We start from the raw sequence: 25,964 nt of genomic DNA on the forward strand, positions 1-25,964 counted from the left end.
TTGAAAAAAGGAAACATCCATGCTCTCCTGTAACTGAGAAGTGCTGGTTAAATCAGTTTATTGGAAATTTTCTCTTAATAAACTGTCAATTTTCTCCTGAAGAGAACCTCTCATGTTGTTTGTATTTTCACTTAGAAGTACTCAGCATACAAAGCATTTCTTAATTCAACATGACTTCCAGGTCTAGCATTTGACTAAAGATGCAAGAGGTCAGTCCAATTGTTAATACTGGATTGTGTATCAACAAAATCTACTGAATTTTGCTGATATACTGTGACTAAGTGCCACTCCATCTTCAACGTATACTGTTATGAACAAAATACAGAGGTCTGAAGCACACACAATATACCTGCCATGTGTATTGATTTGCCTGTAACTAGTGACCAATGAACATCTGCCTTAAGAAAAGCTTTATCCAATCCAGGCTTCCGATACATTCTTCAGAAGATCCTGATTCAGGCTTTAGCACCTAAGTAAAGGCTTGGCAAATATGCAAGAAATATACTATGAAGCTTAGAACACAAAATCAAATTAAAACCAAATTATCTGTAGTTGTTAATGAAAAGTTCTTTTTATAAAAAAAAAAGTGGAAATTTCACTAGAAATTCTGAATTTTGATCAGGTTTAGTGGCTCATGCCTGTAATCCCAGCACTTTGGGAGGCTCAAACGGGTGGATCACCTAAGGCCAGGAATTCCAGACCAGTCTGGTCAACATGCCAAGACCCCCCCTCTACCAAAAATACAAAAATTATCTGGGCATGGTAGTGCAAACCTGTAGTCCCAGCTACCTGAGAGGCTGAAGGATGAGAACTGCTTGAACCCAGGAGGCAGAGGTTGCAGTGAGCCAAGATCATGCCACTGCACTCTAGCCTGGGCAACACAGCAAGACCCTGTCTCAAAAAACAAAACAGCCAGGCGCAGTGGCTCATGCCTGTAATCCCAGCACTCTGGGAGGTCGAGGCGGGTGGATCACCTGAGGTCAGGACTTGGAGACCAGCCTAGCCAACATAGTGAAACCCCGTCTCTATTAAAAATACAAAAAATTAGCCGGGCGTGGTGGCAGGCGCCTGTAACTCTAGCTACTCAGGAGGCTGAGTCAGAAGAATCACTTGAACCCGGGAGGCGGAGGTTGCAGTGAGCCGACATCGCGCCACTGCACTCCAGCCTGGGCAACAGAGTGAGACTCGTCTCAAAAACAAACAAAAAACACGAAATTATGAATTTTCAGGGTAAGTACACAAACTAATTGTCTTATCTCTAAACAAAGGTATGTGTTTAGTTCACCAATCAAGAAGGCCTAAACATGTTGTCATGTAATGGGAAAAATACAAAACCCACCCACTTTCAGTCCATTTCTTTCCAAAAGAACCCCAGCAGTCAGAGCACTCTGACAACGTCTAAACACGTGCTTATCTTAGTACTCTCAAAGTGCAGCTGCCATATGAAGCAACATTTCTCTGTGCGTTACGTGTAAAACAAAGAATTCGATAAAAAGTTCCCAAAATAAAACAAAAATTTACTTGGACGTTATTCATTGGCTAATAGAACATTTTAGTCCCAATCCAACAAAATTTTAGGCAAACGTCAAGAACCAAGTTAACCAAGACCACTTTAAACAGAATCTTCATTCTAGGTATATGAAAACCGTTTCTTTAAATTAGAGATCTTTTTGGTCTTAAAATCTAGAACTGAATCAGCTACAACTGCAAACAAGGTGATTAGTGCAAAGTAATACAACTGTCCAAAGATAAGCTACTTCCCATTTTCCCTACTCAGTAACACATAAAAATCCTTAATATTAGCCCTTCATTTTCCATGCTTCTACCCAGTAACACCTAAAGCAACTATTTAAGGAACGAAGCCACACAAGGTCACAGTGATTGAGCACCTAGTATGAACCAATTATCTAAATCGATTTCTAAAAGTCCATAATGAATCAGAACTCAAGATACAAAGGTACCACCAGGTATCTTTTATATATACTTTCTTGCATATACAAGTCTCAAGAAGAGTAATATGTCATACAAGAGCACTAGGAATTGCCACATACTTCCAAATAGGCAGCAAAAGGAACAAACACTACTGATTTAAAACAGTATATACAAACTCAAAAAAATAATTTGGTAAATCATTTTCTAACTTGTGTGGGTAATTTTTTCCCTTCCATTTAGAAGTGAACAATTGGCTGCCAGTTTAGTACAGAAGCAATCAATAGCACAAAAGCTAAATTCTGTCCAAATGGGAATTCTAAGCTCAAAAAAAAAAAAAAAAAAAAAAAAGATGCAGTCTCCAGGAGCCATTAATTTCTGCCTCAGCTCAACCTATGGAATTTATTTACCTATATAAAATGTTCATAATTTTCATCTCATAGAAAAACCTCTTTGCACAACACAAAGGACTTACACAAAGGGATCTGAAAGTCACTAAATGTGAAATACTAAACTATAATCATGGTATTTTTGTAACAGATTATACACCCCTTAACAGCTTTCAGAATATATTTTATGTTGCAGGCTAAAAAAATAAAACATGTTTTACTAACAAGTTTTACCTTGCCCTTACTTTGATTATATAGAGGTGTAAAGTTTGCTTTAAAATTACTTCTAATTTCACAGCTTCCTGTTGGGTAGACCACTTAATTTGTACCTAGAACTAAACTTTTATTTTTGAGAAACAGTGTGTGTCACCCAGACTGGAGTGCAGTGCTATGATCTTGGCTCACTGCAACCTCCACCTCCCGGGTTCAAGTGATTGTTGGGTGTGGTGGTGTACACCTGTAATCCCAGCTATTCGGGAGGCTGAGGCAGAATTGCTTGAACCCGGGAGGTGGAGGCTGTAGTGACCTGAGATCATGCCACTGCACTCCAGCCTGGGTGACAGAGCCAGACTGTTTCAAAAAAACCAAACTCATAACCTGAGAGTGACAGCTCCAGGGTCAGCAAACATCTCTATGAAGGGCGGTACCTTATGCTGGGCTGCATCTTATGCTGGGCTGCCTACATTTTTTTTTGTGGGTTTTTTTTTTTTTCAATCCTATACAAGCCTAAAATCCATTAACTCGGGGATGCATACACACACACACAAAAAAAAAACAGGTCACAGGCTGAACTTTGCTGACCCCTGGCTTACATACAGCATCTTATTTAAACGGCACTCATTTCCAATGTTCATATTTTCATCTGTGGCCAAAATCTTGATGGCTTAGCCATTTATATGCTAACCATTTCCTAAACTTAAGCTTCTCATGCTTAGATTACCTTGTTTTCTCTATATTCTTGAAATTACCGACTTCCTCTGCCTGATTTATTTCAATCACTTCACATAACCTCCAAATTTGAACTTAAGTCAAGGAAGATGAAGAGGTAATCCCAGGGCACAGCTTAGGCCAAATAACCCAAATTTCTGGGAAGCTGCCACTTACTATTAACTCAACCTGCCAATTATCTTGCAAACGATACTGATGAATCATTTAATTACTACGGTCCAGTAGAAATATGTATCATTTTACTGCCTTGTTACCAGTTATGCCATACAAAGCACAGTAAATAATGAAGTTTCTGGGCTTTTCTTAACCTGAAGATCTGGCTTGTACATGTTCAGACTTGCTAAAACTTATTTACGTATTTGTCTCAGTATAATCCAAAACGTCTGGGTTATAATCTATTTTCTAAGTGTTTACTTTAGAAAGTAGAATTGCATGCACCTGAGATCCCTGGAATTTGCTATCCCACTGGACTAGATGTCCACTAATATACCTGAACAATCTTACCTTTAAAGTCAACATCAGTTAGGCTCTAGCAACTTCCTATTTCTCATTCCTTTGAACCTTTTAATACCTGTTGTTTCCTTCCACACGATGGTACTTTCCTAAAGACACGTTAGGTTGGTACAAAAGTAATTGCACCAACCTAGCATTTTCGAAATCCAATACACATTTAGGCTTTGTATGCAACTCCCTATTTTTATTTCAGTGCAACCATCTCTGGCAATTAGAAAAATAACAAAATTAGAATGAATACTTAATATCCTCCTTTTAAACCCATACCAAAAACAAGCCCCAAATATATTTACAACCCTGGAAATGATGTGTCCTACTTTTATTTAAAAAATAAGAGTAAAGGAACTAACTAGATGTATATGGTGCCAGTTTTAAAAATTCTTGTGTAACTCCACAGGTCTCAAAATAGCTATAAAGAAACCAGGTCTCCAATCATTTCAATACAAGCTGTAAAAGTGCCTTAAAAATGTCAGCTCTGGCATTACTTCCATTTAAACACATCAAGATAAAAGTCCACTGAAACATCAGCTGCCACCATTACTTCAGGAATCTGTATCTGTTTAGGGATTTTTCCCCTAGACTATTATAGCCAGTTTGTCAATCAAAAGTAGCATTCAGTATGCTTAACTTTCATTATGAAAAAAGTGATCTGCTAAGAAGTGACAATTAGATTAAATCCAAGAAGTCCTTGGATTTTGTATTTTACAAGAATTCAACTTTTCCAATTAAGTCATTAGTCATTAAGGTAAGTACCCTTCCCAAATGTGATTCAACAGCCTAGTTTTTAGCAAATAAAAACACCATATAAAATTCAATTTTAAAATTATAAACACACAGGGGTGTGCACACAGGTCAGAAACCAGGAAACACATGACAATAAACATGATCCTATTTGATTGTTTTTATGACTTTTAAGAAGTGAGCATGAAAATAAATCTTTATTTTCAGTTATTACCCACCAATAAGAGAAAGTTAGGTTCACAGTTTTAGCTCTTGACACAAAGTGAACTAGGAGGCAAATTTATATCCATCAGATACAACTAATGCACCAACTTTTTAAGTTCAGGCTATCTTGAAAGCTTGCAACATACCAGATATTGCTATGTTGTCTCTCACGACAGCAATGGATGACACTGAGAAGAAGTTGTGTCTTGAGTAGCAGGTGTTTTCTATAGTATGTTGCTGGAAATCAAGAGGTTTATAAAACATGGTACATGTTTGGAAATGAGTTAGATACTTGAAAAGTCTAAACACACTGATTTAGGAGTGCGTATGTTGCCGTCTCAAGAGGGGTCAATAGTTCATATGGACTAAATTAATCTCTGGGTAGCACGTATGTGTGTAAACATAAAATTATATTAGACATTAGCACCAGTGCAGAACATGCTCAGCATCATAAGATCCAAAACACCAGCACAAGTTTATCCATCATTTAAAAACAATTACCTCCTTCCTAAAATGTCAGAATAGTAGGTAACTGAGATTAATAACTCTTATCCAAAAAGTAACTCTTATAACATAAAATTTCTTTTAGAAGTATATGTGAGAATCAATCAGCTAAATAGAAATGTTTAAGATTGAAGATGCCCAATACTTTTAAAACAGGACATTATCACATACAGGCAGAACATTTCTAAAAATGACATGACAAACGATTCTTAAAAATTTTTTTAAAATTCCTTCACTGTTTATCAATAAATGTGGCAGAATAAAAGACAATCCTAGAAAACTTTTTTTATTCATCATTCTATGTGTGTTTTAATAAGTGGTGATGCTCCCATTATAGGAATCCATTATTAACCTAATTTTCTAATGGAGGAAGAGAGAAGAGATAATTACCACTTTCTGTGGAATACTCAACTTACAACCAAATAATAGCAATCTAGGAAATTTAGAAACAGTAAAGGTTTTTGGTTTATATTTCATGTATAGTGCTGCTGTTCCAACCTTACAAAGTAAAGCTGTCTGCTTCCCAAATTCCAAAAATTAAAATACTCCCCTGCCTCACCCTACCAACCAGTGCCCTTTGGTTTTTGTTTTAGAACAAGGAAGGGTTAAATGGTTGCTGATTATGGATGTACCATTTTGATTTTGGGACCTTTCACACACAGAAATCATACCAAATGGCCACTTATTTTACAGAACAGTTTAAATATTACACATTGGCCAAATCAACTTATTCCACCCACCCTGGTGGAGGGGGAGAAAAAACCCATACCTATAAAACTACTTCACTTGACAGGATGTGCCTACCAACAATAAGTAGTTTAAATAACTTTCACCAATTAAGATGTCTAGTTTAGATTTTAAAATGGGAAACTCACGCATTTAAAAAGTAAATATAGCTGAAAATGTAAATCAGTTATAATTTGAACCTAATGAGCCATGCAAGGAGCAAGGGTTAATAAACCAAATGTGCTTTGAATTTGTTCAAGTACTGATATTTCTGTATATAAAGATTTAGCATATATATATAACAGCTATTATGAGAAGTGAAAAAAGATTTTTCCCCAAAAATGAAAATATTAAAACTAAGTTAAAATACATATAGTTAGTATTCCACACAGCATAAAATTTGACGAATCAAAGTTTAACATGTCCCAGTTGACCATGTGTGAATATGCAAAGCAGGTATTAAAACCAGTATGTCCAATATTTAAAACCAGTTTGTAATTGGGGGAACTTCTAAATCCTTAATTAAAAAACACAAATGAAGTGAAAGCTTTAAACTGGTACACACTGTTCACACCTATATTTCAAGTTTGGAAATGCATATTTGCAAGCAGCAATACAAAAGTATTCATGAAGAATGCATAATCTCTGAAAATTATGAAAACATCCCTGCTACCAATACATTTCTAAATACAAAACTGACTACCATATTTGTTACTTCTGTGTAGCGAGAGAAGTTCATTTTTAAAACAGATAAAATTCAGTCTTTAGGTGTGAATGGTATGAATGACAGTCTTTTTTTTTTTTTTAATTTCTTAGTCGTTTGGAATCCTTAAGCATGCAAAAGCTTTGAACAGAAGGGTTCACAAAGGAACCAGGGTTGTCTTATGGCATCCAGTTAAGCCAGAGCTGGGAATGCCTCTGGGTCATCCACATCAGGAGCAGAAGCACTTGACTGAAAAAGAAAAACCAAAATTAAATTACATTGTTAGCTAGTGTCTACATTAAGACAGAACTCTAAAAAAATCTTACTGTTGGCCAGGCACGGTGGCTCACACCTGTAATCCCAGCACTTTGGGAGGCCAAGGCGGGTGGATCACCTGAGGTCAGGAGTTTTGAGACCAGCCTGGCCAACATGGTGATACCCTGTCTCTACTAAAAATATAAACAATTAGCTGGGTGTGGTGGCGGGCACCTGTGATCCCAGCTACTCAAGAGGCTAAGGCAGGAGAATCACTTGAACCTAGGAGGCGAGGGTTGCAGTGAGCCGAGACTGTGCCACTGCACTCCAGCGTGGGCAACAGAGTGAGACTCCATCGCAAAAAAAAAAAAGCCTACTATTAAAATTCTAGGTAAAATGTATCAAGACAAAATTATGGATCAGAAAAAAATTGCATATATTTGCAATGAGCCCTGTCTAAACTTCTACCAAGATCTATTTTCATTCCAGAGTAATAGGATGGGTTGTTTTCTTTTTCTCTTTTTTTTGGAGACAGTCTTACTCTGTTGCCCAGGATGGAGTGCAGTAGCATAATCTCAGTTCACTGCAATCTCCACCTCCTGGGTTCAGGTGATTCTTGTGCCTCAGCCTCCCAAGTAGCTAGGTTACAGTGGTGTACCACCACACCCAGCTAATGAGACAGGGTTTCACAATGTTGGCCAGGCTGGTCTCAAATTCCCAACCTCAGGTGATCTGTTCACCCCGACCTCCCAAGTACTGGGATTACAGGCGTGAGCCAGTGCGCCCAGCCCAGTTGTTTTACTTTTTCCAATAAACCATACGAGTAGATTCACAAGCAATTATGTATGTGAATTCGCATTGTTCAGTATTCTTATGCTTTTTCCACTTGCTAAATAAGAATGGCATCAATGTGAAAGCATGCTAAGAAACTAATATTTAAGTAGCAATAACCATCAAGGTTAAAAGTCTGAAAAAAGGAGTCCAAACTGCTCTTTATAGCCTAAAGTATAAATAACAGAACTAAAATAAAAAAAGAAAGTATGGGAAAAGCCCATAAACACAACCACCACCTTAAAAAAAAAAAAAAAAAAAAAAAGATTGGTCTTGGAGGAACAAAGTATCATTACACAGCAATGATGTTACCCTTAAAATCACCAAAAACAGACTCAATCAAGCAGGTGGGTCCCCAAATTGTTGTGTAAGGTGTTGAGAATTTAGGAGGACATTATGGTTGTTTCCAAGCATCAGATCTGAGTTCATATCTATCAATTACTTGGGAATTCATCAAAATATTTCTCTAAGAACTTGTTTTGTGCCACATACTGTTCAAGGCACTGGAGAGATTATAGAAAGGAAGCCAAAAATGAATCCCAGCTCTCACAGAAGAGTCTAGTAAAAGAAAAAAGTGTCAACAATCATGAGTGTCACAAGAGGAATTATACAAGGAACACAATGGTTATTAAGTGGAGACCTAAAAAGCAGTTAGGAATTATCAAAGTGAACAGATTGGTTTTCAGCTAAGCCTTAGCAAAGGCCAAGAGTTAACCTGATTCACTATACCAGAATTTTCTCATCTGGAAAATGAGACTGTCATCACAGTAACAAGAATTAAACAACATTAAGTACAAAAAATGCCTAGCCCAGCACCACGACCGGCACCTAGGAAGAACTCAAAAGGGTGGTAACTTAACACCACTAACAGCACTACACAAAAAGGCATTTAAGTGCTTTAAACAAAAATATAACCTAACATGCGGTTTCTTAAAGACACTGCTACTACTTCTACTTCTTATGTTCCCAAAAGTGACTTATAAGTCTGACCCAGCCAGTGACTTACAAGAGGTCCTTAAATTATCTAAAAGGAAAAGAAAGTCTTAAATTACCTTGTCGGTCCTGCTGCCACGGTTTGGGCGGCCACCACGCCCACGTCCACCTCGTCCTCCCCTGCCGCCACGTCCTGGGCGGCCAAGGTCTCCAAAATTGATCTCCAGCTGAGACGTTATATCATTTGCCGGCTTCCGGAAATGATGGTCCATAACCGAATCTTCAGCATGAGCCTAAAAATGTAAGTGAAGATGATTGGGTTATTGGTAGAAAAGTAACATTGCAAAATTTCTAAATAATGAGCTTTCTTCTAAAAAAAACAAAACAAAACAAAAAAAAAACCAAAAATCCAAACTGTACTTTCAGTGAACAAATGTCTCAGTGCCTCCACAGGTTAACAAGCTAGGGCTCAGCTATAGTGATCCCGGAGGAAGAATTTCCTTCACTTTTCGCCATCTCAAAACTGCAGGTAATATCGGCAGTCCTCAACTAAAGATATGTATGCTATCACAGTCAACCCAAATGGCTGAAGCCCATCCTAGACCTACTGAATCATCATCTTTAGCAGTGAAATCTGGACAAGTACATTTTAAATATGCCCTTCAGATCAGGACTCCAATGTGAATCCTTGATGAAGACCTCTGGAGAGATGACATATAAGGTTACTACTAGCACTAACATTGAAGTTAAAAAGAACACTCGAAAACCTCTGTTCTACACTCTTCCAACTACAACTAGGGTAAAGATCTTATTACATATAAATTTCTCAGAAGCATTTTCTGTTAATATACAACCACTATGTTTTTCTACACAAATTGGAGAGCTACAAATTCAAGTGTAACACTACACACTTTACATAAAGAGGGGAATCTTGTAAAGCTATGCACAAATAAAATCACACCTTAAATGTGTCACAGGAACCTTTTTTTGAGACAGGGTCTCGCTCTGTCACCCAGGCTGGAGTGCAGTGGCACAATCTGGGTTTATTGCAACCTCCACCTCCCAGGCTCAAGCGATCCTCCCACCTCGGCCTCCCAGGTAGCTAGGACTATAGGCACATGCCATGACGCCTGGCTAATTTTTTTTTGTATTTTTTATAGACAGGTTTTCGCAGTGTTGCTCAGGCTGGTCTCAAACTCCTAGGCTCAAGCGATCCGCTGGCCTTGGCCTTCCAAAGTGCTGGGACTACAGGCATGAGCCACCATGCCCAGCTAGAAACTTCTTAAAAATGAAGTCATGTTTGTGAAATCCAGATCCTCTTTTCTATTTGTGTTTAAGATACATGACCCAGCCTGGGGGAAAAAAGCAGTAAGCCAGACAATTCTACACTGCTCCATCCTGATGTCTTCTTGTACGCTTGGGATGGGTTTTAATCTTGTAATTGAAAACTGTGCTTATAAGACTTGAAAGTACAGCTTTCTTTTCCTAAATACATGTAAGAAATCTTTTCCAAAGGGATAAAGAACATTTTGTTCTTTCATTAGAACTTGTACTATTACAATTCCATTAGACTCAACTTAAAAAATATTACAGCTGTTAATAACTAGCCTTTAAAGTACAAATAAATTTTTGTGTTTTTATCCATGTTTTCACCCCTTACATCAACTCATACTAGTATTAAATGTCACTCCTTTGTACCACACCAACACACTGTAAGGCAACAGAATGTTCTAATACAAATTTTAAAGGAGGCTAGAAACATAAAAACAAATTCACAAAACACCAGCAAATTAGAATCAATTATATATACTAATTGTGTGATTTTTAAATGTTTGCTATTTCAAACCAATGCTTTCAATTTATTGCAAACCACAGATCGAAAATATTCAGAAAAAAATAAATCCAACCAACCATATAACAATAAAAAGTAGGCCAGGTGTGGTGGCTGACACTTGTAATCCCAGCACTCTGGGAGACATAGGCAGAACAGCTGCTTGAGTCCAGGAGTTGGCACAGGTGTGTAGTTCCAGCTACTCAGAAGGCTGAGCTAGAAGGATCGCTTGAGCACGGGGAGGCTGAGGCTGCAGTAAGCTGGGACCATGCTACTGCATTCCAGCCTACATGACAGAGCAAGACCTTGTCTCAAAGTGTATGAGGGAGTGCTCACTTTGGCAGCATATATACTAAAAGTGGAACAACACAAAGATTAGCATGATCCCCACAAGGATGACACGCAAAACTGTAAATTGTTCTATATTTTAAATTAAAAAATAGAAACAATAAAAAATAAAGTATAGGGAAAATGTGTTTAGGCTATATGCAGATACTATGCCATTTTATATAATGGACTTGAGCATCTGAAAATTTTAGTATCTCTGGGTCCTGGAACGATACCTGGCCCTGCAGACAACAAGAAACTGTACTGGGATAAAGTCAGGGCAGGGGGTGGGGGGGGGGGATCCTTTTCTTTTTTCCTCTTTTTTTTTTTTTGAGACAGTCTTGCTCCGTCAACTAGGTTGGAATGCAGTGATGCAATCTTGGCTCACTGCAACCTCTGCCTCCTGGGCTCAAGTGATCCTCTCCCACCTCAGCCTCCCAGGTAACTGAGACCACAGGTGCGTGCAACCACATCCAGATAATTTTTATATTTTTTGTAGAAACAGGGTTTTGCCATCTTGCCCAGGCTGGTCTCAAACTTTCAACTCAACAATCTGCCCGCCTCAGCCTCCCAAAGTGCTGGGATTACAGGTGTAAGCCACTGTGTCCGACCTTTTTTCTAGAGCACTCAGAATGAGAAGCAGAAAACAGAAACTCTGAGCTCTGTCAATAACACGGTAACACGGTCCTCCATTTGTAAATAGTTTCTTCCTTCCCCTTAACTACCTCACATTTGTCACGAGAATGAAGATATGTGAAAGTTAAAGAGTTTGTCTTTTTTTTTTTTTTTTTTTTTTGAGAGTCTTGCTCTGTCGCCCAGGCTGGAGTGCAGTGGTGTGATCTCAGCTCACTGCAACCTCTGCCTCTCAGGTTCAAGTGATTCTCCTGCCTCAGCCTCCTGAGTAGCTGGGATTACAGGAATGCACCACCACACCAGGCTAATTTTGTATCTTTAGTAGAGACGGGGTTTCTCCATGTTGGTCAGACTGGTCTTTAACTCCCGACCTCAGGTGATCCGCCCGCCTCAGTCTCCCAAAAGTGCTGGGATTACAGGCGTGAGCCACTGCGCCTGGCCGAAACCACGTGTTCTAATGCAGTTTTTTTTCTACAGGACTTAAAAAAGACAATGTCCTCATTTACTATTCATATGGAGTAAATGTTCTAAACCTAAAAAAAACTTTTAATCTTTTTAACCTCCATTTTATTTTAAAATGTTTCCAAGTTTGTCTTATAGCCATTTTGCAGTTTAAAAAATTATGCTTATCGGCTGGGCATGGTGGCACACGTCTACAATCCCAGCACTTTGGGAGGCTGAGGCAGGTGGATCACTGAGGCCAGGAGTTCAAGACCAGCCTGGCCAACATGATGAAACCTCATCCCTACTAAAAATACAAACATTATCCGGGCGTGGTGGCGAGTGTCCGTAATCCCAGCTACTGAGGAGGCTGAGACACAAGAACTGTTTGAATCGGGAGGTGGAGGTTGTGGTAAGCAGAGATGGTGCCACTGCATTCCAGCCTGGGCGACAGAGCCAGACTCTGTCTCAAAAAAAATAAAAATAACTAATACCTTATTGAAAGGGTTTGCCCTCACAATATTTTAATTTAACTTTACCTTAGGATGATAAAACTCACAGTCTGGATTTCTGGCACAGCCCAATTTATGATATGAATAAATCAAACACAAATGTCAAAAGGTTAAAGGAAGCTGATAGACAAAATGAATTTAGGAGAAGAAATAATATAGTTAGGGCTTGTATGAGTTTTTAAAGCCAAACAGGAAGTGGCACTGAAACATTCCTCTAAGAACACACCCCCAAGCTTAAACAGAAGCTACCAAATCAAAAGCCATCAATGTGACTTACTCTAATACAGCTGACCCTTGAACAACTTGGCTTTGAACATTCTGCCTCTGTCAGTCTTGAGACAAGCAAGCCCAACCCCTTTTCTTTCTATCCAAAATAAAGACCTTTGTGATGATCCAGTTCCACTTAATGAACAGTAAATATATTTTCTCAACATTTTATTTAGCTTACTTTACTGTAAAAACAGTATATAATACGCAACATACAAAATGCGTTAACTGGTTATGTTATCACTAAGACTTTCAGTCAACAGGTTATTAGTAGTTAAGTTTTGGAAGAGTCAAAGGTTACATGTGCATTGATCTGCGGGGTCAGTGCCCCTAGCACCCTCATGTTGTTCAACAAGTCAACTGTATTTTCACTAGTTTCCATGTTTCTCAAGTAAAACCCACATATACTTTGGTTTTCAAAGCCGTCATTCCTTAGACAAAATGCATATTACCATTTACTGAGTGTCCTGGCCATTATATATGGTATAGGCAGACAGTTTCAAAAGTTGAATTCTAAATGAAGTCACTTACATTTTAGGTTAAACCATATGAAAATGTCAAGATTTCAACCTAACACCATAATACCACAACCCTTTAATGATCCCATTTGGCAAGATTTCAAAAATACAACCACAACTTTGAAAAGAACTATCGTATTTCTGAACACCAATAATTACACGATACTCCACTAACAGCTTTTTAGGAAAAAGCAACTCTACCACATAAAATATCATTATGAATTGATCAAAGGACTAAATTTCTTAGAATATGTGATAATACAGTTTATTTTCCTTATAAAACAAATTATCTGCCCCAAATGATCCTATGTAAAGCTTTTTTTATAGACAAATAACCCACGTTGAAATTTTAAAACAAAAATTATAAATACAATTCAAGTCACATCTGAACATTTTCAAACACAACAAAACTTAGTTTTACCTCTTCACTCTTTGATTTATGAAGAACAAATCCCTTCTTCCACTGCCCATCAGCACCTTCATTTGGTTTTCGGATATTAAATTCTACTTTTGCCCGGTCCTTATTTTGAATAGCCTTCCACTCATCCAAAGTCATCTCTTTTGGACCCTCCTCTTTTACCTCTTCAACTTCATTCTCCCTGTGAAAAGGTTTTCAAGTTTTATACCTGGTAGAGAGCTGATATCATTTACTTTGAAAGTATTTCAAATTTATGATTTTAATTAAGAAAGTTAACCTTGTAATCTTTTAGAGAAAGATTATCCAAGGATGAGGGTATCCTAGTTTCCTATGTAACTAAGCAACTTGGTAGAGACCAGGAATTCAGTGTTTGCTGACTACAGTATAGACAAGTAAGGAATGTGGAATTCATACTTATGAACTCTTAAATGATCATTTATCAGTAATACAATCTAGAACTGGCTTTACCAATACTAAAATATACATTTCTTAAAAACACTACCTTGTTTAAAAACTACCCTCTTATGTAAAATCCTCAGCCTATCTTCTCCTAAACCACATTTTTAATTTCCATAATTCCCACAATATGTAACTCTTAATAACACACAAGAAGGTAATCCTCTAGGATGTCTGTCAGCAACCAGGGTTCAAATTTTGGAATATAAAAGAACTGTTCCTCTATGCTTTGTTTCAGCAACTAGCACTTAGAGCAAATCAAAACGATAGCCGTGTTTCTACAAATCCTAAAATCCTTACACTCCAATTTTCAAACCAACCTGTATATGGAAAGGAGGCCATGGATTCACTACTAATAGAACTATCCACAAACACACACTGGTTTCATTATTTAATACTAAACCATTTATTTCCAAATATAATTCTCAGGTCATAACTATAGAATATGATCCTTTCCTCTTTTTACAGAAACAAAGCACAGGCCTAAGGATCCATTATTTTAGTATAATCTCAATTTGCAATTGTCACCAAACAAGTCATTTGCTATTTGGGGAGCCCTGCTTCTTTCCAAAGATAGCAGGTGATTCAGTTAGCCTTAGAGCTCAAATATCTCCCTGGATGCTGCCCTTTACTGTTTGACAAATGCTATCTTCAAAGTTCCTCCAGTTACATTTATGCTGCAAAAAAAAAAAAAAAAAAAAAAAAAACAAAACTTCCTAGAGCAAGTTTATATTGAATTGACAGGATCTTGGGATCTTGGGTACTGAGTCCACCTAGTCATTTTACAGATGAGAAATCTAAGAATATAAAAAAACGTCCTGGTTACCCATATGTTATGACACAGCCAGGAACAGAACTTAGCACACCTTTTATCATATCATGGAGGCATGACACCTACCTTTCAGGAATTACTGCAAGGATTAAATAAAAACCAAACAGAAGCTCTGGAAGCTATATATAAGTTAGTTAAACAAAGTCAGCCAATGTTGTCTTTCTTAAATTTATACTTCCATATGCTATGCCCAGATTCTCCCCTACTCTGGAGTAAGATTAGAGACTGTCCTAATGTGATGGATAATTATTTTCTTTAAACCAAACACCCTCAATTTCACCCCTGGGCACTGCGCTAAGGATTTGCTACCAATAGCCTATCAATACATTAGTACCTTTTGGTAAACAGTTATAATCTTTGCAGATCACTCTGAGTGATTGAACATGGGCTCTATTAAACAGTTGTGGTTGGACGCAGTGGCTCACACCTGTAATCCCAGCATTTTGGGAGGCCAAGGCGGAAGGATCACTTGAGGCCAGGAGTTCAAGACCAGCCTGGCCAACATGATGTAACCATGTCTCTACTGAAAATACAAAAATTAGCCGGGCATGGTGGAGCATGCCTGTAGTCCCAGTACTCGGGAGGCTAAGGCAGGAGAATCGCTTGAACTTCAGAATGGCCAAAATCGCGCCACTGCACCCTAGCATGGGAGACAGGAGATGGCGTCTCAAAGAAAACAAACAAAAAAAAGTTGTGTTGACCACTATGAGAAACTTAACGTTGCATAGGGTTCATTTGTTAAGGCACCAATCACAATTTCATTGTTTATCATGCAAAATTATGATTCCATTATAGTTTTGCATAGATTTTTATTACCAAGTTCAAAACATCACCCAATACCATGTATTTTTATCTACTCCCTCCAACAGTATATCATTTTTCCTTATCCCAACAAATCCACGGAATATGATACTCCCATCATTAACAGTGCTCACCGTACGAGCAAATTCTTCCTGAAGAAAAGAAAAAGTTTAAGGTGCGGCGGCTCACACCTGTAATCCCAGCACTTTGGGAGGCCGAGGAGGGCGGATCACCTGAGGTCAGAGTTCAAGATCAGCCTGACCAACATGGAGAAACCCCGTCTCTACTAAAAATACAAAATTAGCCGGGCCTGGTGGCACATGCCTGTAATCCCAGCTACTCAGGAGCTGAGGCAGGAGAATTGCTTGAACCCTGGAGGCAGAGGTTGCAGTGAGCCGAGATCACGCCATTGCACTCCAGCATGGGCAACAAGAGCAAAACTCCATCTCAAAAAAAAAAAAAAAAAAAAAAAAAAAAGAAAAGAAAAAAGAAAAAGTTTAGAAAGCATCTGCCCCTCCCAACCCCAAACTAACTTGAATATGCTTCTGATTAGGAATCACTGTCCTAAATAACCCGTAATCCAAGACTTTAAACCACAATACTGTAACAAATAACTGGCAAAGTAAACATGATTTTAGGTCAGGTGCAATGGCTCGTGCCCATAATCCCAGCACTTTGGAAGGCCAAGGCAGACGCATCACCTGAGGTCAGGAGTTCGAGACCAGCCTGGCCAACATGGTGAAATCCTGTCTTTACTAAAAATACAAAAAATTTGCTGGGCGTGGTGATGTACGCCTGTAATTCCAGTTACTCAGGAGGCTGAGGCAGAAGAATCGTTTGAACCCAGGGGGCGGAGGTTGCAGTGAGCTGAGATAGGGCCACTGTACTTCAGCCTGGGCAACAGAGAGAGAATGTCTCAAAAACAAAACAAAACAAAACAAAACAAAAAAAACCATGTAATTTTAAAAGCTAGTGAAAGGCCGGGTGTGGTGGCTCACGCCTGTAATCCCAGCACTTTGGGAAGCCAAGGAGGGTGGATCACCGAGGTCAGGAGTTCCAGACCAGCCTGGCCAGCTAGTCTAAAAAATTTAAAAAAATTAACCAGGCATCGTGGCGGGTGCCTGTAATCCCAGCTGCTCTGGAGGCTGAGGCAGGAGAATCACTTGAACCCAAGAGGCGGAGGTTGCAGTGAGCCGATAGCGCCACTACACTCCAGCCTAAGCAACAAGAGTGAACTCCATCTCACCAAAAAAAAAAAAAAAGTTAGTGAAGGGCCAAGCAAGGTGGCTCCCGCCTGTAATCCCAGCACTTTGGGAGGCCAAGGTGGATGGCTTGCCTGAGCTCAGGAGTTGAAGACCAGCCTGGGCAAAATGGTGAAACCCTGTCTCTACTAAAAATACAAAAATTAGCCGGGCCTGGTGGCAGGCACCTGTAGTCCCAGCTACTTAGGAGGCTGAAGTGGAACGATCATTTGAGCCCAGGAGGCGGAGGGTGCAGTGAGCCAAGATCACTCTACTGCACTCCAGCCTGGGCAACAGAATGAAACCTTGTCTCAAAAAAAGAAAAAAAAAATGATAGTGAATAACATACTCTGATCTTTGCTCTCTTCATACATTTAAAAACAGGCCAGTAATGCTATGTTCCAAATTCTACATTGGAAATAACTTCAAGATAGAACTAATCTTAAAATGGCCACATTTTCTAGTTTTAACTATCTCAAAGTAAAATTTGTACGGTTTTATGACAATGGTAAAATGACTAATCGAACAGAAATAACCACATTAAAATATTCTATTTTTCAAAGCATTAGAGTCAAATATATACACATAAAGCACTCTTTTAAGGGCTGGGTGCAGTGGCTCATGCCTGTAATCCCAGCACTTTGGGAGGCCAAGGCAGGAGGAACGCTTGAGCCCAGGAATTCGAGACCTGCCTAGGCAATATAATGAGACCCTGTCTCTATTAAAAAAAGAAAAAAAAAAAGCATTCTTTTAAATACTCTTTGAGGGATGAGGGTACAATAAGTCTCCCTTGTCAAAAACAAAAAGCCATCAAGTAACAGCATTAAATCTATGGGTTATCTTATTGGTAAAACTCCAGTGCTTTCAATTCGGGGTCATTACTATTACACGTAAAACCACTTACTTATTTTCAGTGTCTGCCACTGGATGATGTTCTTCACCTTCAGGTGTTTCCTCAGTCACATTTGATTGATCCAAGTCACTGTAATTATAAGATATTTGTTTCTGAATGTATTTGGGGGACTCTCTAAGGAAAGAAAGAAAAAGAAAGGCATCTAGGTCCATTTACATGTAGCTGAAAAGTTCTTCATACAAAAATACCATAAGCCCTCACATTCTCTAACTCCTTTCCTACTAAATACACTCCCCAGAAGAAGACGAAAAGTAAACAATATAAACTGTTTAGTTAGTTCATATACTTCATACTTAAAAAGTAACAGAACAAGGCAGTTAATTATAAAATGAAGCTTTACTAGCTTATCAAATTTTGTAATGACAACAAAGTTAAAAGCTAGAACAGGAACTATTAAGGACACTAAGATAATCAGAATACCCAAATAACCTTATTGTGGGGTTCCAGGAAAAGCTACAAATACATATGGGGAAAAAAAAATGAGTAACAAATATATCGAAGTATAAAAAACCGGTCATTCAACACTATAACCCAAACCCATCCCATAAGACATTATCTTGTAATACAGTAACTCTCAGAGGAGAGCATTCACTCTTATCTCAGAGACAAGTAAAATTTGACAGAGGTATGGATTAACCTCTAGTTAGGTACAGAATTTTTTAAAAAATCAGAATACCAACGTTAATTCGTCTTTGACAGTTCCCCAGTTGTGAGATCCGCTACCTCCACGTTTGTCCTCGTGCTTCAGGCCACTGTAATGTGAAAAAGAACTAACAAAACTGAGTTAACATAATACTCTTTAGTTCTAGAAATTCAAAGTTTGTTTATTAGATTAAAATATTAAAGTAAAATAAAAACCAGTAAGACTTACGATCTATCACTTCCACTATGCCTATCAAATTCACGTTTGCCACGAGAATCAAATCCATCTCCTCGGCCCATTCCACGTCCACGGCCCCCTCGACCTCTTCCAAGACCACCACGACCCCGAATAGGTCGGTCAATAATCGGTCTATAATACAAACAAATAAATTATACTTCAATGGTTTCCAGAAGAAATGAGAAAATTCACCCAAAAGATCAAAAATAGAGAACATGTTTACTGGCTCAAAAACCAACAGTTAAATACATACGCTTCAGAAAATTCAAAATAGTCTATTTCTAAACATAAAGGAAACCAGAACAAGACAGCCTCCCAGAAAAAGAAAACTATTTTAGCACTCTAAAGCATTACTACCAGTGCACCCTATACTTTTCCACTGCTATTCATTGCACATCTAATCCAGTCCATCACTATTTACCAATACACTTAAAAATTAAACACATCTAACTTGCATAAGTAATTTATTTTGCTATAAACAATAAACCAACAGTATTTTCCTTCAACTAACAGTATTTTCCTCTTAACTCTGTATCTGGAGAGAGCAAGAAAAAGAAATTGGTTATCAATTCAACAAAGTGTTTCCATTACAAGAGACCTAAGTTTGAACCGTTACCCAAAGATCTAAAACTTAACAATGCACACATACAGATGTTTCTGTGAAAAACTAAGAGAAACAATTAGCTAGACTGCTACCTGGCAATTAGGCCCAATTTATAGCTTAACATTAAGATGTGACTCCATAAAGTTAACAAAATATGAAGACTTTTGGTTCACGCTTGTAATCCCAATACTGCAGGAGGATAGCTTGAGCACAGGAGCTCAAGACCAACCAATGCAATATATATAGTGAGACCTCAGCTCTACAAAAAAATCAGCAAAGTGTGGTGGCGTGACCTTGTAGTCCATTACTCAGGAGGAGACTGAGATGAGAGGATCGCCTGAGCCCAGGAAGCAGAGGCTGTAGTGAGCTAAGCTTGCACCACTGCACTCCAGCCTACACGTTAGACCTAGTTTGAGCTAGACCTGGCTCAAAAACAAAAAACAACTTACCTATCAACTGAAAATTCGCCTCCTTCACCCTTTTCTTCAAGTGGCTTTTCGAATCTTCGTTCACGAGGTGGTCGCCTTTCTGGTCTTCTATCAATTATTTTCCCTTCACCCTGAAGTTGTTGATCAGGTCTTCTTCCAACTCGTCTTATTCCTAAAACAATAAGATAACCTGCATGAGCAAATTATTTTTGCAATCCAAAAAGTTTAGGCCTGGACTGTCAAAAGCTGCTTCTCTTCCAATCCACTACCGTTTCCTGTTGGAAAAAAGCAAACACTGGGCAACTCTAATGTGTAACAAAGTACCTTAAGAAAACTGCCATTTAAAGACAATAAACCTTCCAATCCATATCACCGACTAAATACATAAATAAAATAAAAACAATAAATTTGTTTTAAACTTCTATTTAGTTTGCCAAGTTCTCCCCCTCAAAAGCATTTTCTATAACTGACTTGGAAATCATTTGGGCAACCATTATTCCCGTCACTTTCCAAGATACCAGTCTCTTAATAAAAAGTTTTAAATTTAAAAAATTTTAGGCAAGCAATACATTTTGGCTTTTAAAATACCAAAGAAAATACCAGCAGCCATTCATAAATAACCAAGCAAATCAACACTCTCACTAGATATGGCCCCTCACAAAAGTGAAGGCCACACTATGTTATTCTATCTAATCTGAAAAAAATGCAGTTAAGACTCATAATTCTATGAAATTACAAATCTGAAAGGAAAATATGGCATTTAGGTTAATTAAAGAACATCACCTCAGTTTAAAACAGCCATTTAACCAGAAAAAGTGTCATCTTTTGGTCTTCTTAGCTACAGGCACACAAAAAGGGCCATCTTTCCCTGTTAAAGTTTAAAAATTTATAGCATATAAGTGTATATATGTTTGTACACACTCCCACATCCCTAAGTACTTCCACGTTAGGAAACAGTTACTTATTATGCATGGAGAGAGTCCTCTAAAAAATATGCCCTAACAACTATCTTTATTTTCAAAGAATCTTTAAAAACCAAACACACACACGTTAAGACTCCTTTTAAGCAATATGTAAGAAATAAGAAACTTGTGACACTAAGTGATAGCTGAAGCATTTACTAATTTCCCCCTTTACTACTTTTTTCCTGTAATGTCTGAAACCCCACAAAGGCAACCAATTTAAATTACTGGTGCCCATGAGGATCAATAGATGGTTAAATTAATGACTTTAAGATTGTCGGTATGCTCTAATTCCCAATTTCCGACAAAGTCATAAAGCAGGTGAGGAATTGGTTTTACAAGACCTTAAGCTGCTTCACTTTGGTTCTTTCTAAGAAAGCAGAACACCATCAGGACACACCCAGTTGTTCTACTGCCTGTAACTGGAGCCAAACAGAACTATCAATCTCTTCAATAGAATTTTGAAGTCCATTCCCTGCAAATACTCAAGATAGACTACAAATATTAGACCTTACACCAAGGTATTTAAATAAATGTCATCAGTAATGAAGTTTACTGGGGTGGAGTTATGGAGCCAGTCCTTGCAATAATATCCAAGCCAAACACACCCAAGTGAACAATAGTTGGCGTCCCCACCCAATATCAAGTTTACAGAATCTTAAAAATGTATTAAACTCATCTAATGAAAAAGACTGACATTTAAAAATGCAAGCTTCTTTTGATATACTTATCCATAATTTCCAAGCTCACTAACTGCACTAGTTTCAAGGCATTCATTCTTTTTTAGAAAATCCCTGGTCTACACTCTCAATGATATTCTGCTGTCAATTCTCAAGTTCTTCAAATGGGCAAGAGAATCTACAAAATTAATTCATAAAACATAAATATTAAATATCTGTCTAAAGTATGTCAAGCATTATGTCATGATGTGTTAGCAAAATCACAGAACACAATCAGGTTAACCTTCCAGCGACTTTGTTTACAGATTTATTCCCAGTGAATATGACAGTAGAATCTCAAAACGGGTATTGTCCAGTCAACACTTTTCCTGTATTTTACATGCTTGTATTTTATGCAACTTAATAAGAGTGCTCTGAAATACTGACCTAAGGAAAATGCCGATTGCTAACATGGAATAGTTTTCCCATGGAAAGACTTATTGAATGGTGAACTTAAGTCTTGGTTCTAACTTCATGAAATCATTCCCCACATTTGTAACTTAAAATACTACTTTTCAGGTAAGAGCTTATTTCATAGATGGGCTTCATGATCAAAATAACTCAGGCATTTAAACCATGCTTCATGTTTTGAACATTCAAAATGAGTGAACACATCTAACTGGTACACATTACTCGTCAGATTCAACTTTTTCTTGTACTTTCTTAAGCTTAAGCATAGTTTAAATAATTACACCAGTCAGCGTTACTTAACACACGAATTAAATGATTTATTTAATTGTGCTAGATTGCCATAAAGCTTAACTGGCTGAAGAGATACTTGGCCTAAGTGATGAACATGCTTTCTATTACTCCAACTGTATTTTTCCTCAACCTATAATTTTACCACAAGAATTAATTATTTTCTTTTATTCACCACCTTAGGACCGAGGTTCTTCATTCCAAGCCTCACAAAAGTCCTCAAAAAAAAAGAAAAACAAAAAAAAAACCCTCCTAAAACAAATCCTACGACGAGAAAATTGTTTTGATTTTTAAAATTAGTTGAATGTTACAGAATTCAACTAAAGCTAACGAGAAACAACTCCTTTCAGAGAAGCACGTGGCAGAAAGGGGTAATTTCAACTTTCAACATATAAATGCAGCTTTCAAGATGCAGACCTTAGGTCCGACACCTGCTTGCCACTGATCATGCACGTTCTTATCTCTGAACTACTTGCTCTTTTTCTTTTTCACCCGCCACAAACTGGTAACGAGAATGCAAAAATCAGGACAATCCTGTGAAACTCACCGTGCCCTGGAAGCAACTATGAACCGCCAGTGAAACTCTGACCATGCTTCACGCACGTGTGGGGGGAAAAAAAGGCGCAAACTCTAAAGAGTTCTGCTGCGACTAACGCTGTGACAGCCTCTGCACTCACTTCACCCACGGGGCCCAGACCCCACCACGTGGAAGATTCAGTTTGGGGAGTCGAGAGAGAGGATCGTGACTCGAGGACGTTCCTCGGGATGTCCTGCAATCACTAGTCTTCATTCATAATTCCCGCTCCTGCTTAATCGAGTGTGGCCAAACTCCTCCATTTCCCAACGGCTCAACTCACCCCAGCAAGTTATGAGAAAGTCCTAACAGTTGAGAGGTGGAGGAGAAACAATAAGGGACATGCTGCACCCCAAACTGCAGCTTACTCCACACGTCTGACGGCCTGGAACGACACCCTGCTTTTCAGCGGGGACACTCCGCGCCGTCGTGGGACAAGATGGCAGGACAGGAGCCTGAAACAACAGCACCTCAAAAGGAGCAGCTCTGCGCAGGAAGCAGCGGTGGACCCCAAGCTCCTCCGTAACTACGGAAAGCTTCGGTGAGCGGCCGGCTTCCCCGCACCTCAGTCCATGCGCTCGCCCGCCAAGGAATCCGGCGGGAAGGCAACAGCCTCCCAGGACCCCGAGCGCGCTCGAGGAGCAGCTCATCTCCGACCACGCTCCTCTGCTCACAACCTGAGGCGGGAAGGGGTGGCTCCGAGAACCTCGCCGGCGGTGGCTTGAACTTGGGGCTACCACGCTCCTGGCACCTTCGCAGGACCTGGCTTTTGTCGCGTGAAGAAACGTGAAAAAATAGGCGGCAAAGTCTCCCGCGGACCGTCGGAGCTCCAGAAACAAGTGGCAGCCGGCAGCCCCCTCGCTCCTTCCCTCCATCCCAGTCTCCCCCACATTCTGCCCCTGCTTTACCTTCTTTCTTAAGCGCCACGGGCGGCTGCGTCTCCTCTTTCTTGTCAACCACGCCAACGCTGGGGGGCAGCGGGTTCTTGCGGTCTTTCTGGGACTCCTTGCGCAGCTGTTTGCCTGCCGCGTTGGAGTTGGTCTGGGCCGCGGCCTGAGCTGCGCTCTTGGCCCCTGGGCCCCCAACGCCGCCGCCGCCGGCTTCTTTTTTCTTGTTCTCCGCTGCCTTCAGCACCTCGAAGGGGTCCGATTCGTCGTCAAATAACTGGTCGAATCGGTTGGTGACCACGCAGCCGAAGCCTTCCTGTAAGTGCCCAGGCATGATGGTGGCTCGGCGGCGCGTTCCTCCACGGATTGCAGCGGGCCGCGCCGAGCCAAGAGCGCCTGCTTCAGCTCTTCCCACAAGATGGCCGGGCCGAGAGAGGGGGGCCGTCTTCTCTTCCGGCGCCAGGCACACATCCGGGAGCGGCCAGCGCCGCAAGGCACTGTGGGGTACGTAGGCCAGAGTCATTTCTCCTGAGGCGACTCTCTGCGTCTGGACTACAATTCCCAGGATGAACCGCGCGACAACTCTTCGCGCTCGCCTGAGAGGCGGGACCCCACGAAGGGAGTGAAGCGTGCGAGCTGAAGGAAGGGAAGCGTGGTGGTGGGCGGAGTCCTGCCACCTGCTCTGGCCACCCTTAAACTCTCTAGGTCTTCAGCTACCCTGAAACCAAAAAAATGTGACGGCGTAACTGACTCGCGAAAGTGCTCTTTGGTTTCACTCACGCCCCCTCGGGCTCAGGGCTAACTTTCCCCACCGCTCCAGGAGGGTCAAGGTGACTCCCAGACCTTACATCTGAGACGCACAAACTTCCGGGGGAGGGGGTGTTGCTGAGGCGCCGCGCCGGCCGCGGGTAGGCTGGACCCTGCCTGTGCCAAGACCGCGCTGCTCAGTTGCTGGAGTGGCCGGCCCTCCGTCAGCCTGCGCGGTGAATCGGGGCTCTTCTGTCTCATGTGAGGGGAAATACGTTTCCTCTCACGGGGGCATGAACTAGGGTAGCAGAACTAACCAAAAAGACAAGTGAAACGATCACATGGGAGCGTGGCGCGTCTCTCCCGGGCTTCTCAGCGTGTGGCGGCCGGTGTCGTAGGAGTGGTTAACTCCTGACGGTGCAGCGCTAGACGCGGGGCAAGCCTCCAGGAAGCACTGTTGATAGAAACGCTGTTACAGTCATTCCAATTAATTGTCCGTTCTTGTCCGGCAAGTCAGGGCTTAGGTGGCTGTGGTGTTAGTCACATGCGCTCAATACAGAACATTTTAGAACATTTCGAGTGCATGTGTGCTAGGAGTTGCGGTGAGGGGAGGGAAATATTGAAGTCAATACTTAATAAGGACGGCATTAATGCTAGTTGAGAATATTAAAATTCATTAAAAGAATACAATTTGCGTATTCAAGCACATTTGGTAGCACCGTGTTTAAATATATCGTAATTTTTTAGGTTCTTTTCCGTTAACACAAAATAGCAAATGCATCGCTTATTTGGCAGGAGCTATGAATAACCTTGAGCTGAACATTTTGTCAGGCAAATAGTTTGCCTCTTTTCACAAATGCTGAAACCACCTAAGAGATTAAATGATTTACCAAATTCACACCTCTGTAAGTGCTAGTGACACTAGGAGACTGGACATCAGCTCTTTAATTCAGACTCTGCCCTGATGAAAGCAGTCCAATTTTTACATTTCCGATATAATTTAAACATTGTTACATGTCAGGGTATGTAACATGGTGGAATGTAATCATCCATTTCCGAGCAGATTTTAAATCAATTCCTTAGCAGGGAAAATAGAAGACACGAGTCATATTACATACATGTGGCAGCAAGCCTCCTGGTTTTCTTGTTTCTCAATCCTCCCCTGTTCCTCAGTCACTTATTTCCCTGCTGCCTCAGTCCTACACGCCCCCCGCCCAACCTCAAACACACCCCCTATCTCATCCTCCCTTCCACAGGCTCTGGCTCTGTGGCACCTACCAGACAAGGAGCTTTTGACCATACTCTTCCCACCTTTTTGAAATAGCTCAAGTGCAATGTAGAAGATCTCCACATTTTTTTTTTTTTTTTCTGACTCCAAAGAGCAGGTTTTTTTTTTTTTTTTTTTTTTTATTATACTTTAGGGTTTTAGGGTACATGTGCACAATGTGCAGGTTTGTTACATATGTATCCATGTGCCATGTTGATTTCCTGCACCCATTAATTCGTCATTTAGCATTAGGTGTATCTCCTAATGCTGTCCCTCCCCCCTCCCCCCACCCCACAACAGTCCCCGGAGCGTGATGTTCCCCTTCCTGTGT

General features: G+C 40.0%; 1 protein-coding gene and 1 non-coding gene across 11 annotated transcripts; one reads left to right on the top strand and one right to left on the bottom strand.

Moving 5' to 3' along the window:
• Nucleotides 1–4,698: 4,698 nt before the first annotated feature.
• On the bottom strand, nucleotides 4,699–24,914 carry SERBP1 (SERPINE1 mRNA binding protein 1). 10 transcript variants are annotated; one of them, XM_063625308.1, is made up of 9 exons: nucleotides 24,684–24,820; nucleotides 23,641–24,337; nucleotides 19,800–19,950; nucleotides 18,738–18,878; nucleotides 18,547–18,618; nucleotides 17,858–17,980; nucleotides 13,627–13,804; nucleotides 8,796–8,969; nucleotides 4,699–6,906 (listed from the first exon to the last, which is right to left on the bottom strand). In XM_063625308.1, the coding sequence occupies exons 2-9, from the start codon at nucleotides 24,140–24,142 to the stop codon at nucleotides 6,850–6,852; spliced, it is 1,398 nt and encodes a 465-aa protein (XP_063481378.1). In that variant the 5' UTR covers nucleotides 24,143–24,337; nucleotides 24,684–24,820; the 3' UTR covers nucleotides 4,699–6,849. The 10 variants fall into 10 exon arrangements, with proteins under 10 accessions (XP_063481378.1, XP_063481376.1, XP_063481383.1 ...); XM_063625306.1 differs by having other exon boundaries at nucleotides 18,547–18,636; XM_063625313.1 differs by having other exon boundaries at nucleotides 17,858–17,935; nucleotides 24,684–24,754.
• On the top strand, nucleotides 10,836–10,937 carry LOC134734983 (U6 spliceosomal RNA). The gene has a single exon (XR_010117850.1). It is a non-coding gene; the product is annotated as a U6 spliceosomal RNA (small nuclear RNA).
• Nucleotides 24,915–25,964: the final 1,050 nt, after the last annotated feature.

Source organism: Symphalangus syndactylus, chromosome 12, assembly GCF_028878055.3.
Source record: "Symphalangus syndactylus isolate Jambi chromosome 12, NHGRI_mSymSyn1-v2.1_pri, whole genome shotgun sequence".
NCBI lineage: Eukaryota > Metazoa > Chordata > Mammalia > Primates > Hylobatidae > Symphalangus > Symphalangus syndactylus.